This window comes from Macrotis lagotis, chromosome 4, assembly GCF_037893015.1.
Source record: "Macrotis lagotis isolate mMagLag1 chromosome 4, bilby.v1.9.chrom.fasta, whole genome shotgun sequence".
Taxonomy (NCBI): Eukaryota; Metazoa; Chordata; class Mammalia; order Peramelemorphia; family Peramelidae; genus Macrotis; species Macrotis lagotis.
In genome coordinates, this window is record NC_133661.1 from 182009166 (window position 1) to 182024816 (window position 15651).

Here is a 15651-nt window from a genome sequence, read left to right on the forward strand (position 1 = left end):
GAAGCTGTTATCTTTTGATGATGTTTCCTTCTACATTATTGTGCATAAAGTCTTCTCCATTCTGCATTTTTCATTCTGGGTCAGTCCAAACAAATTCTCAAAGTTTCTCTGAATTCCTCTCTTTTCACTGTTTTTTTTCCCCTGTATATAAAAGAAACAAAAATCATAGAGGTAGCAGGATTGGCATAGTGGATAGATGCTGTACTGAGTTTAAATCCAGTCTCAGACTTGAGTATATGATTCTGGACAAGTTATTTAACTTCTGTATGCCTCAGTTTCTTCAACTATAAAAGGGAGTTAATAATAAGCATCTACCCCCAGGATTATTGTGAGGGTCAAATGAGAAGATAATAAAAAGCATTTAGCACAGTGCTGGCAATATTTATCAAATATTCATTTCCTTTTCCCTAGATTCAAGTGAGATAATGTATTTAAATGAGTAGATACTATAGAAATATCTATTTCTCTTTCCTCTATTGCATGGATGAGGAACCTTTTTCCTGCCAACAGCCATTTGGATATTTATAACAACTTTTGAGGGCTATACAAAATTATCAACTTAAAAATTAGCCTGCTATAGTAGATCAAACAATTAATTCCTAGATTTATTGAATTTCGAGTCCCATCTGTGGTTGCCATGGCAATGGTCATTCCCCACCCCTACTTTATTGTATAATAATATTCTATTATATTCATGCACCACAATTTGTTCAGCTATTTCTCAAACAATAGGCACTTAATTTACTTCCAACTCCACAAAAGAATTCCTATAAATTTTCTTTCTTTTAAAAAAAAATTATTTATTTAAGGCAATGGGGTTAAGTGACTTGACCACCATCACACAGCTAGGCAGTTATTAAATGTCTGAGGTCAAATTTGAACTCAGGTTTTCTTGACCCTAGAGCAAGCACTCTATCCATTATGCCACCTAGCTGCCCTTTATAAATTTTCAAGCATATAAGGGGCTCTTTCTCCTATATACTTGCCTAATATAGTATTAATAGGACATAGTATATATACATTTGAGCATATACTTCCAAATTGTTCTTCAAAATGGCTGGGTCACTTTAGAGCTCTTCCAACAGTCAACTCGCTTTTGACATTCAGCTCCCCATGCTCAAGTCATAAAGTTGGAAGAAAGATCCAGGAATGTGGAACAAGGAGACTACAGTGAGGGGCAGTGACAGAGCTAGGGGCTTGAAGGGGGTAGAGATGGTGGAAAGTCTAGTCCTGGAGACTCCAGAGTGAGGTTTTGGGAGAGTCTGCCTGTTTTCTCTCCTTTCTGGTGGGTTCCCTACTCCTGCCAGCTGTGGAATGTGAGGCTTGGCCAGGGAGATATTTTTGCTCCCTTTGGAGCTGCCCCCGCCCTCTGGAACTCAGACCCTGCGAGATCTCCATGCCATAACAATGACGACCACTTCCAATTGTTTCCTATCCCTCGGGGGGTGGGGGGGGGGGGGGGGGGGGGGGGGGGGGGGGGGGGAGAACATTGCTTGGAAAGGGGGGAGGGGGACTGGGGAAAATGCTTCTGGTGACAACAGCCCTTTCTAAATCCGGCCAGGGACGGGGTGCGGGTGGGGGTGGGAGCACCCTTCAGTTCCATATATAAGGCCCCTGAGACCAGCGCTGGCTGCTTCCACATTCTTCTCTCCTTCTCTCTCTCTCTGTCTGACTTGCTAATCTCAGGTAGGAGTGGTAAGCCTATGACCTTCCTCTGATGTGCCTGGGCCACCAAGGATTGGGAAGGGGCAGAAGGTGGTCACAGGGAAGGGATTGGCTTAGACAGATAAGTCTACTGATCCCTGTGGGTCTGTGCACCTCTGCAGGTGTATCTAAAAGGTGAAGGATAATTATATATAATGATTCTATGGGATCCTATTTATGATGAGGAGGGCTGTGTGTGTGTGTGTGTGTGTGTGTGTGTGTGTGTGTGTGTGTATTTCTGAGGGAATTGTGAGCATGTGGAGAGAGGTTTTTCCAAGAAAATTACGTCCCAGGTAAACCACATGTCACATATTAAATATATTAGGTGTGGGTGGAAATTACATGTGAAATTTTATTTGTATAAATTTGTGGATTGATGTCATGATAAATTGTTTTAGAGAAGGGTATTTACAAACATGTGTCTCTATGGGTATGTCCCCTCTTTATGAAGTAAGGATAGGATAGAGAATGAGATTTTTTTTTATAATTTATTATACTTGTTGAACCCCTGAAAGTATGGAACACATAAAAACATGTATCCAGGTATGTATAATGTATTCCTATGGGTATTATGTATTAACCCCACCTGCATGTATGTATTTGTATGACATCAGGTATACATGGGATATAGATCAGGGATATAGATCAAGATTGAGATAGATATTGAAACTCAGATATAGATCTATATCCCCGAGCACATGTTTATACTCGGTGACATCCATATATGCACACAAGTAGGATTCATGTATGTGTGTGCATGCACATGCATGTGTTATATATATATATGGAATAATACTGGTCTTGGAGTCAGAAAGCCTGAATCTAAGAAAATACACTGGATTTGGAGTCAGACTATTTGGATTTGACTCCAACTTCTGCTACTTATTATGTATGTGACCCTGGAAAAGTCATCAAACCTTTTTAGATCTCGGTTTCCTCATCTGAAAAACAGAAAGCCTTAGATAAGTTGATCTTTTAAATTCTTTCCAGCTTTAGATCCCATTGACCCTATGACTTGAATAGAATTTATAATCTATACAGCCCTGAGCAAATCACTCAACTTTTCTGTCTCATTTTCTATATTTATTTTTGAAAAAAAAATATGACTCCTCTATTCCCTAGTTTCTAGGGCTGTGGGTGAAAGGTTTTGCAAACTTGAAAGCATTATAAAATCAGGAGGTTGTAGTAGCCCTAGCAGCAGTAGCTGTAATAGTAAAGTATTTTTCCCATAGCACCCCATGGAGCTGGGCAATGAAAATGTTTTTGCTCCCTTTTAACAGATGAGGGAACTGAGAAACAAGGTAGTTAAGTGACATGTCCAAAATTACACAACTAATTAATGAAGAGCTGGGATTTGACCTCTTGTTTCCTTACTACAAATTCAGCTCTAACTCCTAATGGTCATTATGTAACTATGTCAACAAGAGATATATGAGTCTTCTTGGTGAGTTTGTTGGGGAGGGATGGTGTCTGGATGTGTGACTTCCTCCTTGTGGGGAAATCATAGTGTGATAACAACTTTCACTGATGGAGATTGGCAAGACCAGTAGCATTCCCTAGAGCACTAAGAGGCTGAGGGATCAGGCTCAGGCTCATATAGTCAAAATGAATGGAAGGCAGGGTTTGAATTCAAGTCTTGCTCCAAGACTGGACATTTAGAATAATAGCTGGCATTTATATAGCCTTTAAACTTTCTAAAGCACTCTACAAATGTTAACTTGTTTGATCCTCATAATAATACAGTGAATCAGATGCTATTAAATATAAACATATATATATATGAGGAAACTGAGGCACAGAGAGGTTAACTTACCCACAGTCCAGTAGCTAGTAAGTATCTTAGTCAGAATTTGGACTTAGATCTTCCTGCTCCCAAGGGTGGAGAATTATCCATTGAGCTACCCTGTTACCCCCTAGACCACATGGCTTTTCATAGGAAGCACAATGGTGTATTTTGGAAGTACAGGTATTCATTAGAAAGTGTGTGTATATGTTTGGAACTTGTATCTGTTGGGGGGGGGGAGAGAGAGAGAGAGAGAGAGAGAGAGAGAGAGAGAGAGAGAGAGAGAGAGAGAGAGAGAGAGAACCTATAAGGAGATGTTTGTGATGGGTGTGGATGGATGGTGGGCAGTATTTGACTGGGGATGCACAGTGTGGCTTACCCTCTGAGTAGCTGGGTATACCCAAAGATAATTCAGTTTAGCATACTCTAGCTATCTTTCTGGTAGGATGAGACTGATGACTCTAGTGGTTTATTCATTAATAGCCACACTTTCTATAAACTGTGTCTGAAGGAGTGAAGAAGATTAAAACTCGAGGTTTAAGCACCTTCAAGAAACCAGCTTGCAGCTGTTGGGACTAAAGCTTTGATCTGGAGAGTATGGTGTCTGGGAGAAGGGAAGGTGAAGATGGGAGCAACAAAACTGACTACCATCACTCCCAATCCCAAGGGTTGGGGGCAGGGGAGACACACACAGGCTCCTGAGGATAACCAGATTGAAGGAAAATGGGGGGTAGGACCAGAGAAAGGCAAAACTGATGGGGTTTGTCAGGCTGTGACGTGAGGGGCCTCCTTTTCCTATCCTTTGATATTTCCTTTCTGCTTTCCAGGTCCCTCAGTAGGCTTGTGTTCTTCCCTCCTCTCCTGTAGACTCTTTTGAGGAGAAGCCAAGGTAAGTAGTTGGGAGAGGGCTATTGAGATGATAGAACATGAGAGGAAGTGAGTGGGGAAGGAAGTAGAGTCCAGCAGTCCCAGAGCTTGGGAAGTTAGGGAGTTTTTACTTCTCCCTGCCTTCTATCTCCAGTCACATCACCAAATAGTGACTTGAAAACCATAGAGAATTTACCCATGAAGGGATAAAATCAGGCAAAGGGAGAGGAGAAACCCTCCAAACCACACAGTTCAGACCTAAAGCACAAACACATCTTCCTAATGGGGGTGTCACCAGTCTTTAGGAAAGATGTGTTGTGCAAACAGGAGGTGGACCATGGAATTTAATCTTGTGGTAGAGACTGGAAAGAAAAAAGAAGAGAAAGGGAGATCACCCTGTTTGTCCCCACTCAGGTGTAGCCATGGGTGATGCTGAGATGGCCGCATTTGGGGCAGCCGCCCCCTTCCTCCGCAAGTCGGAGAAGGAGCGGCTAGAGGCACAAACCCGGGCCTTTGACCTCAAGAAGGATGTCTTTGTGCCTGATGACAAGGAAGAGTTTGTCAAGGCCAAGATTGTGTCTCGGGAAGGGGGCAAAGTCACTGCCGAGACTGAAAATGGCAAGGTAGGTCACGGGGCAGTAAAGGTCAGAGGTCCAAAATGGGTAAACTCTGTTGAATATAACCAAGACCACATCTCATGAACCCAAAGGTACCCCATTCTTCCCCTGTTTCAGGGACCTAGACTATCCCACTTTCATTTAAATAACCCCAATCTCAAACTTCCCTTTTCCTTTAGAGATCTTGATTCTCCCTCCCTCCAACCTCCAGGTTGTCTACCTCCCTCCAAAAGATCTGACCCAATTCTTCAGCCATCTCCAATCCTCTCAGCCATCTTTATCCATTCTTTCCTCAAATAATCTTAATTCCTGATATTCTTCCAAAAATATGAGAAGGAGAAATCGGGAAAGTGTATCCTGCTGATGGCAAATGGGGTGGAATCTATTGTAGACAGTGACAGTGAAAGAAGACCAGATCATGCAGCAGAACCCACCTAAGTTTGACAAGATTGAGGATATGGCTATGCTGACCTTCCTACATGAGCCTGCAGTGCTGTACAACCTCAAAGAGCGATATGCCTCATGGATGATCTATGTGAGTGCTCCTTTCCAGGACTAGCCCTCTTGGTTCCCTCTTGAGATAGTTTCTGCATATCAACCCATATCCACAATGGAAAGTGGCATCATTCTTGGCATTATCATTATTAATTCTAACTCCAGACTCTCCCACCTGTCCTCTTCCTTCTATCCCACTGTCACCACCACCCTAATTCAGGATGTGATTATCTCTTACCCAAACTATTATAATAGTCTCTTTATTAGTCTCCCTGCTCCACTCCTCCAAACTCACTCCCTTTCAACACATTGCTGTCTGATTAATTGTCCTAAAGGACAACTCTGACCACATCACTCCTGAATTCTAAAAGTTTCAGAGCTCATATCACCCAGTGAATCCAATCCAAGCTTCTTAGCCTGGTATGAAAGACTTTCTACAAACTGTCCACTGGTCTAATTTTTCCAGCTTCATCCCTTACAACTGAACTTTATATATTCCATGCTCCAGTCAAGCTAGGCTATTCATGTATTCATAAACACATCTCATACTTTCTAGGAGGAAAAAGTGTCATAATTGGGATTAATAAGATTGGAGTTCAAATTCTATCTCAGATACTTACTTGCTGTATAACCATGAGCAAGTCCCTTGTAGTCACAATTCCCCACTTATAAAATAGAGATAATAATAGAACCTATTTCACAAGATCATTATCAAAATCAAATGAAATAATATATTCAAAGATTTTAAAACCTTCAGTCAATATGTAAATATTAGTTATCATTATTTATTATCATTTTCAGCTTCTAAGTCTTTCAGTTTCTATGCCAATCCCCACACCTTCATCTTACCTCCATCTATTGAAATCCTATCCATTCTTCATAACCTATTTCAAATATAATCTCCATAAAACTTTCCCTGTTCTCCCAATTACACATTTTTCCTAAGAAAAACTTATCACATTTTATAAATTTCTCATGAACTTATTATATTCTATTTTGTATTATATTATAGCTATTTGCATATACTTTTTTCCCCTACTGATTTGTGAGTTCTTTGAAAGAAAAGACCATATCTTTTTTATCTTTATAATTTTCTCCCTCAGCACATAATATGGTGACTTGCACATAGTCAATACCCCATAACTGCTTTTTGAACATGCAGAATTCAGATGTAGCCTTTGGGACCCAAATGTTTCTGAGCTCTATGTCCAGATGCTATTATTCACTTAAATTGCATATAATCACCTTTTGGTTCAATTCTTGATAGTCATAACTTTTTCTTCCTTTAGTGAACTCAGTATTTTCCCCCTTTTTTCTCTTTTTAGATCCTTTTATATAAATATATATATATATATATATATATATATGTGTGTGTGTGTGTGTGTGTGTGTGTGTGTGTGTGTGTGGTGTGTGTCTGACATGTATGTGTGTGTTTCCCATGTTGGAATCCATGAGTCTTCTTTCCCCTGTCTGCCTCACCTCCAGCATCTCTGACCCTTCTCTCTGTGTCCCTCTTTTGGCTACAGACCTATTCTGGCCTCTTCTGTGTCACTGTCAACCCCTACAAGTGGCTGCCAGTGTACAATGCAGAAGTGGTTGCTGCCTACAGGGGCAAAAAGAGGAGTGAAGCTCCACCCCACATCTTTTCCATTTCTGACAACGCCTATCAGTACATGCTGACTGGTAAGGAAGCATCCCAGACTCTTTTGAGCATGGTCCAAAGGAGCAAACTCCTATTACTCACCTCCTTCATCCTCAGAAAGAAGTGTAGGAAATCGGGAGATATTGGATGAAAGTCAAGGACAGTGTTTAGTTGGGTGGAGGAGGACAGAAACAATGTTAGACAGGATGAAGAAGTGAGGGTTACTTCTGCCCTTCCTGACACCTTCCTTCCATTTTCTTATGGCAGATAGAGAAAATCAGTCTATCCTCATCACGTGAGTAAACGTTTTCCTATCCTGGTCCTCTCTAGAATCTCTCCCTACTATCCAACCCCAAATCCAGGATCCCAGATCTAATGTTTAACCATTAAACCCTCTTTTTCCCTCTTCACTCAACTCCATCTCATCCTCTCTCCTTTAATCATTCCTTTCTAGTTTCCCCTCTCTTTAATTCTTCCCTTTTCTTCTACGTCATCTCATTTTTTTTCTACCTTCATGTTTTCCCTCTTCTCTTTCCTCCCTGCTCTCATTCTCTCTACTTCTTTTTCTGCATTCCCCTTGTCTCCTCTCTCCCTGGCTCATCTCTCATCTTCTTGTTAAACCTTTCCTTCCCCCTCCTCATCTTTCTGGTCCCTTGAATACAGTTGGTGTATACTAATCCTTTTTGACTGGTCCATTTGACCAACTGATTGTCTCCACAGTGGAGAATCCGGGGCAGGGAAGACTGTCAACACCAAAAGAGTCATCCAGTACTTTGCAGTCATCGCAGCTATTGGGGATCGAAGCAAGAAGGACCAGACCCCAGGAAAGGTTGGTTTGTCAGTGTCCCAGGGAGTTATAATTCAGAGAAGGAGGGCTGACATCCCTCACCTCTGACTCCTCTCTCTCATTTGCTCTAGGGTACCCTGGAGGACCAGATCATCCAAGCTAACCCTGCCCTGGAAGCTTTTGGCAATGCGAAGACAGTGAGGAATGACAATTCTTCCCGCTTTGTGAGTAGTACTTGCCTCCCACTTTGGGACTTGGGCATGACCTTTAGGATGGCCTTTAATCTGAAACTTCCTCTTAATTCTCTTACACTTCTCTCAACTCCACAGGGCAAATTCATTCGAATCCATTTTGGGGCAACCGGGAAGCTGGCATCAGCTGACATTGAAACCTGTGAGTGATAGGAGTTTTTCAGGGCTAACCCCAGCCTGCTCCATCTGTGACTATCTCTCTTGGTCTTCCTATCCCTGGCTCTCTGTGATTATATTTATCTCTTTTTCTTCCTCCTCCATCTATTCTCCTGTCTCTCTCCTTCCTTTACCATCCTTTTTCTCCCTTTCCCTCTCTCAGACCTCCTGGAAAAATCCCGGGTTATCTTCCAACTCAAATCAGAGAGAGATTATCACATTTTCTACCAGATCCTGTCCAATAAGAAGCCAGAGCTGTTGGGTAAGTCAGAGTTCTTGAAGAAGATAAAACCTTTTCTGGGACAGCATGTGCTCCTCTCCATTTGTGCTTGGTTTTTGTGTCTATTCTTGCCTGGTGGTGCCTCATTCACCCCCTCTGCTGAGCTGATTTGTTTTTGTGTCTTTTTTTGGTTGCTTTGGGTTTTGGGGGACAAGGCAATGGGGTTAAGTGACTTGCCCAAGGTCACACAGCTAGGCAATTCTTTTGCGTTAGAGGTTAGATTCAAACTCAGGTCCTCCTGACTTCAGGGTCAAGGCTCTATCCACTAGCTGCCCCTGCTGAGCTGATTTGAATGGGGCTGTGGGAGAGGCAGGGGCTGGCATAGCTTCCTAACTCATATATCTTTCTCTCCAGACATGCTGCTGATTACCAACAACCCCTATGATTATGCATTCATCTCTCAAGGGGAGACAACTGTGGCTTCCATTGATGACTCTGAAGAGCTCATGGCCACTGATGTGAGTGAGGGGTAGGGGAGAGTGGGTCCTGGAGTTCCAAAGAATTGGAACAAGTGGAGTTAACTTAGTTCCCTTAGACCATTCTGGGGGCCAGGATTGAAACACTAGAGCTCTGTAGAGAATCCTATTGGATCAGAGGATAAGAGCTGGACTTAGAATCAGGAAGGCCTGAGTTCAAATTCAGCCTCAAATACTAAATTGTGCCTGAATTCTGAGCAAATCATTTAACTTTTATCTAAGGTTTCATTCTCTGTAAAAAATGAGAATAATAATTATATATATATATATATATATATATATATATATATCTCCTAGGGTTATTGTCAACATTAGATATGTTTTATATATATATATGTATGTATAAATATATAATGTATAAACATATATGTATTAACATATATATATATATATATACATATATATATATAAAACCTTGGAGTGCTACATAAATGCTAGGTATTACTATCATTATCATCAGGTAGATTAGGTTTGCCCTGTGGCCTTGAGATAATAGGATCATTTGCTTATTGTAGGAAAGGACTTTAAAAGCCATTAGCCCAAGACCCTGATTTCAAAATGGAGAAACTGAGGCCTAGAGTGACTTTCCTAAGGTCAATCAGGTAGACCCCTTCCTTGATGTGGGTAGACAAATCCAAGCCCTCTGACTATAATCTTGAATTCTTTTCACTGTTACCAACTATTTTGTCACAGCCCTGCATGGGAGACTGGTCAGGGAGTATCAAGATTAGACCCCTCCTCTCCCCACCTAGCTAAGGAGTCTGTTGTTGGCCTAAGCAAGTAAGATGAAAAACAGGGACTCAGATAAGGCAGGGGAGGACTGACCAGCAGGTAAAGGTTAGAATCCAGGAGACCAGGCTAGACCTGTAGGTCTAGGCAAGAGAAGCAAAGGGAAGAGAGAGTCCAGGTCAGCAAAGTCTATGTCACTAGCAGGGAGGCTAATACAGCACTAGAGAAAAGAGCTTTGACAGCTGATTCAACAGGAGAGACAAGATGTTTTTCCCTCTGCTTCCGAGCTCCCTGCTAGGTAAGGAATACCTCATCCCATAGATATTGATTCCATCCAAGAGGAAGTCCAAGGCCCACAGGAGGAATCTTGTTCTTGAATGAATCTGGGACAGAGAAGTTAGGCCTAGTTCACAAACCTGATGGACATGCATTTATCAGGGACCTTGCAGAAAGCTGCCCAACTTGTTTTAGAGGAGTGTCAAATCTTGTGCTTATCCTCAGAATGCCTTTGATGTACTGGGCTTCACTCCTGAAGAGAAGAACTCCATCTATAAGCTAACAGGGGCCATCATGCACTTTGGGAACATGAAATTTAAGCAAAAGCAGAGAGAGGAACAGGCTGAACCAGATGGCACTGAAGGTGAGAAGACTGGCAGCTTGGACTCTGGCAGTAGCCTCCTTATTGTTCCCTAATCAAATCTCTCCTCTCTCCAATCTGCCCTCTTTACTGCTCCCAAAATTTTCCTAAACTATAGGTTTAATGACATTACTTCTTACTCAATAAATTCCTTTTGCCTCTAGGATCAAATATGAACCCCTTTTGGGGGGCACTTAAAGCCCTTCACTGACTGGTGCCGAACTACCTTTCCAGACTGACTACCCATTATTTCCCTTCACCCTTTTACAATCTAGCTAAACTGCCTTTCTTACTCTTCCTCACACTTAAGACTATATTTCCTTCCATCACACCTTTACCAGGCTATCCTCTATTCCTGGAGTATATGTCATACTCTTAGATCCCTTAATTTCCTTCAAGATTCAAACTAAGAGCTATTTCTATACAAAGTCTTTCCTATGGAGCCTTGGTTTCCTCATCTGCAAAATGGGATTAATAATAGACCTGCCCTCTAGGGTTGTTGTGAAGATAACATGAGATAATATTTATAAAGCATTTTTTCAGATTTTAGAATTATATAAATGGCAACTATAATATTAGCTATTATTAATATCATTATCTCTAGTACATAGTAGGTAGTGAATAAATTTTTTTGATTGACTGCTTCATGAAGAAACAATTGAGTTGATCTGAATGAGTCAGTTCTCACCATCTATCTCCCATGTCTTTCTTTCCAGAGGCTGACAAATCAGCCTACCTCATGGGCCTGAACTCAGCAGATCTCCTAAAGGGGCTTTGCCACCCAAGGGTGAAGGTGGGCAATGAATACGTCACCAAGGGGCAGAATGTCCAACAGGTGAGTCTTCTCCTAAGGGCAGTAAAATCATGCATTTTAGTGGGATGGACTGGGGCTGTCTATTCTTAGGATAACAAATTTGATTTCCCTAAATCTTGACTACTAATTCTATCTACTCTCTCTACCCAAATCATTGATTTCCTTCTCTTCTCTTACCTCTAGGTGGCATATGCCACTGGCGCTCTTGCCAAGGCTGTCTATGAGAAGATGTTCAACTGGATGGTAACAAGGATCAATGCCACCCTGGAAACCAAACAGCCACGCCAGTACTTCATTGGTGTTCTCGATATTGCTGGCTTTGAGATCTTTGATGTGAGTGAGAGGAATGGCAATAGCTCTGCTGCCTTCCCTCAACTGGAGGAAAATGATAATAATATTTGTCATCAAGAGTCCTCCATAATCTATCTCTGATTTTTTCAGCCCTCTTTGCTCCCCAACAAATCAGTCAATTGCAATAAGCACTCTGCTGAGGGGAGGATCCTGCTCATCCCCCACATTTGCTATGTTTACTCATTGACTGAGTGACTCACCTGTTCCACTCTCTCCTTTTTACCCCAGTTCAACAGCTTCGAGCAACTCTGCATCAACTTCACCAATGAGAAACTGCAACAGTTTTTCAATCACCACATGTTCGTGCTAGAGCAGGAAGAGTACAAGAAAGAAGGCATCGAATGGGAGTTCATCGACTTTGGCATGGACCTACAGGCCTGCATTGACCTCATTGAGAAGGTGCCCAGTCCCTACCTTCTTGGCCCAGCCCCCAAACAGAGGGACAGTATCATGTCCCTGCCAAAGCATAAAGTTTAAGGACAAGAAATTAGAATCACAGAATCCCAATCCCTTATTCTCAGTTCCTTTCTTTTTAAAAAAATATTATTTTATTTTATTTTTTCCAGTTACTCAGACCCTTTCTTTTAATCCCTTCTGGAATTACTAGTATCAAGAGAAGCCCTTCCCTTCCCCAGGATCTGTGGTCTCAATCCCTCTTTAACCCTTCCTCTACATCAGAGTACCCTTTCTCCCAAACAACTGATCTATTATTATTTGTCTAAAGGAAATTTGGGGGAATGGAGCAAGGGGCAGGGAGGGTAGCTCACACTTTTCATATCCAACACTTCAAGATATTGGAGAATATGGTGATAGCAAAAAATAGTAGTGATGATGATGGTGATGATGGTAATTGAAAGGATGATGGTAATAACCATCATCATCATCATCATCATGATAATTAGTTGCCACAGTCTCAGATTTTCACATGGATATCGTAGGATTTCAAACAGGAAGAGACTTTAAAGGTCATCATAGTTCAAACTTCTTTTTACAAATAGGGAAACAGATTCAGAGAAGTTAGGTGAATTGCTTACATAGGTAATAAGGAGTAGATCTAGGATTCAAACCAAAGTGTACAAGTCCAGATCCATTGCTCTAAAATACACTGTCTCCTAGAGAATAGATTTCCTCTGTCTAGCGCAGGGATGGGGAATGGCTAATACAGGGGCATATAAGGCCCTCCAAATCATTTGGTTTGGCTCAGTCATGGAAGCAGCAGGAAGGACTCAAAATTCAAAAAATCTAGGAGCTTTTCACGGGTGAATTAATTAATTGTTTGACCAAATATAGCAGGCTAATTTTTAAGTTGATAATTTTGTTTGATCTGTGAATGATTATAAATATCCAAATGATGCTTGGAAGAAAAAAAGTTCCCCATCCATACTCTAGAGACTTTGTAATAAACTATTCAGTATTCACCTTTGGAATCAGAATTCTACTCCCCTGTCATCCTTATTTTTTCTCTTTCTTCCCTGTCTCATTTTCTTTCTTCCTTCTCCACAGCCCATGGGCATAATGTCCATTCTAGAGGAGGAATGTATGTTCCCTAAGGCCACTGACATGACCTTCAAGGCCAAACTCTATGACAACCACTTGGGCAAGTCCAATAACTTCCAGAAGCCCCGAAACATCAAAGGGAAGCAAGAAGCCCATTTTGCCCTGATACACTATGCTGGCACTGTGGACTATAACATCATTGGCTGGCTACAAAAGAACAAGGACCCACTCAATGAGACCGTGGTGGGCCTTTACCAGAAGTCTTCCCTCAAGCTGCTGAGCAACCTATTTGCCAACTATGCTGGGGCAGATGCACGTAAGAAGAATGGGAAACAGGAAGGAAATGGGAGGGAAACAGGAGGGAAACAGGATTAGTCAATGGAATCTGAGGAGATGACTCCTGGCTAAAGAAATATTGGGTTGTTATGGAAATCTTTGTATTGTTATACTCCATGGTTCACATATCCACTGGAAAATATGGATGAGAAAAGGATGCCAAAATATCAGCATTTGATCCTTGAGGGAGAGAGAATAGTCAGTTCAACAGGTTACCTGGTTGGTGAAACTGCAAAATAATAGTCAATATTTGTCATTTCACCACCCATGTTTCTGTCCTTGCCTTCATACTAAGACTGTTTCCCTTTTTGGCCATCTTCTCTACAGCTGTTGAGAAGGGCAAAGGCAAAGCCAAGAAGGGCTCTTCTTTCCAGACCGTGTCTGCCCTGCACAGGGTGAGTTCCCCCTCTAATTCACATCACATGAATCTCACACTTTCCTGATAACTAGGCACTTTTCTTCTTTCCTCTTTCTTCTTTTTCTCACCTTCTTCCTCTTATTTCCCTCCACATGTCTACTTTATCACTATTTTCTCCTCTTTTCCTACTTTTCTTTATTTCTCCCCTCCATCTCCATCTCTTTTGCCTCTTCCCACCTCAACTCCCATCTCACCTTCTCCTCACTTTCATTCTCTTTTCTTTTTTCCTTTCCTACTTTCTTTTCCCTTAATTCTGCTTCTCTTTTTTCTTTTTTCCTTATTGCCTACATGCATTATTTTCCTTTCAGTTTTTTTGGCCTCTTCTTATAATTTCTCTTTTCCTCTCATCTTTCCCTCCCCTTTCCTCTCTTCTTTTCTTTCTCATTTTGTCCTCTTCTTCCTCCTTCCTTTCTGACTTCAGGAGAACCTGAACAAACTCATGACCAACCTTCGTTCTACTCATCCCCACTTTGTGCGTTGCATCATTCCCAATGAGACCAAGTCTCCAGGTGAGACCATGACCTCCAGGAGTCCTCAACCCATTTTGGGGCATGCATTGCCCAAGGAAAATCCCTTGCTGAGACACATCCCAAATAATTATCCTAAAGGGACATTCTAGAAAAAAGGGAACTCTGTTCTCTACCATCATTCTCACCTAAATCACATGTTTTCTACCAATAGGTTTTCCATAACCTCTAAGTTTCTCTAGCTTCTCACTCATCTATCTTTTATTTCTCCTCTCTTCATCACAGGAGTGATGGATAACCCCTTGGTGATGCACCAGCTACGTTGTAATGGGGTACTTGAAGGGATCCGAATCTGCAGGAAGGGTTTCCCCAACCGCATCCTCTATGGGGACTTCCGACAGAGGTGGGTGAGGGCCCTTAGGAAAAAAAATTTGGTTCTAGATAATGGGGTAGGTCACAGGTGGGGAGGGAAGTTCCTGCTCCTATCCTTCTGGGTTGACACCTAGGGAAGGGAAATTCTCCATTCAGATAAGGACCACACAAACAATGAGATGACCATCTCCACCTCTCCCAACAGATATAGGATTCTGAACCCAGCAGCCATTCCTGAGGGACAATTCATTGACAGCAGGAAGGGGGCAGAGAAGCTGCTTGGCTCCCTGGACATTGACCACAACCAGTACAAGTTTGGCCATACCAAGGTGAGGGAGGCAGGGCCATAGAAGAGAGGACTGGCTGGGAAAATATAAGGGCTCCCCTAAGGGGAGACAATCTGAGGTCACAACTGGAAACAGAGGAAGGGAAAGGCATCCTGATAGTACTTCACTACTCACATCTCACCAGTGCCATTTTGTTTCTTCTTTTTCCTTCTATTCCCATGAGGCAGAGTCCTGTCTATGTCCCAACTCCCCTCTGGTGTCCGGAAGAGCATTCTACAAAAAAGGGAAATGAAATATGTACCACTACACTTTAGAATCTCATATATCTTCTATGATGGATAAACATCCTCAGTTTCCCTAGTTCTTTATTCCTCCCCTGCCAATTTTACCTGGGAATATCAAAATTTTTCCCACTGAGATAACATTCACTTCCCCTCTCTCTAACATACATACCTTCTTCTCAGGTGTTCTTCAAGGCTGGATTGCTAGGTCTTCTGGAGGAGATGAGAGATGAGAGACTTTCCCGTATCATCACCCGAATTCAGGCCCAATCCAGAGGGGTTCTTTCTCGTATGGAATTCAAAAAGATCCTGGAAAGAAGGTGAGAAATATTATGGGAAAGGCTTTCCAGCCCCTATTTCAACAACATCAGGGAAAATGTTCCCACAGGTCTTCAAAAAAGAAG

General features: G+C 41.9%; 1 protein-coding gene across 2 annotated transcripts in view; it reads left to right on the plus strand.

Moving 5' to 3' along the window:
* The first annotated feature begins 1585 nt into the window (after positions 1-1585).
* MYH7 (myosin heavy chain 7) overlaps positions 1586-15651 on the plus strand; it is a 33798-nt gene continuing 19732 nt past the window's right edge. For both annotated transcript variants that reach the window (XM_074234842.1, XM_074234843.1), the window contains exons 1-21: positions 1586-1686; positions 4315-4376; positions 4769-4977; positions 5363-5506; positions 6993-7149; positions 7376-7403; positions 7829-7937; positions 8027-8119; positions 8225-8288; positions 8466-8564; positions 8937-9040; positions 10289-10427; positions 11141-11259; positions 11422-11571; positions 11818-11988; positions 13093-13402; positions 13750-13817; positions 14262-14349; positions 14593-14710; positions 14885-15008; positions 15431-15567. In XM_074234842.1, the coding sequence (XP_074090943.1) occupies positions 4777-4977; positions 5363-5506; positions 6993-7149; positions 7376-7403; positions 7829-7937; positions 8027-8119; positions 8225-8288; positions 8466-8564; positions 8937-9040; positions 10289-10427; positions 11141-11259; positions 11422-11571; positions 11818-11988; positions 13093-13402; positions 13750-13817; positions 14262-14349; positions 14593-14710; positions 14885-15008; positions 15431-15567 (2423 nt within the window). In that variant the 5' untranslated portion in view covers positions 1586-1686; positions 4315-4376; positions 4769-4776. The remainder of the gene's footprint in view (positions 1687-4314; positions 4377-4768; positions 4978-5362; positions 5507-6992; positions 7150-7375; positions 7404-7828; positions 7938-8026; positions 8120-8224; positions 8289-8465; positions 8565-8936; positions 9041-10288; positions 10428-11140; positions 11260-11421; positions 11572-11817; positions 11989-13092; positions 13403-13749; positions 13818-14261; positions 14350-14592; positions 14711-14884; positions 15009-15430; positions 15568-15651) is intronic.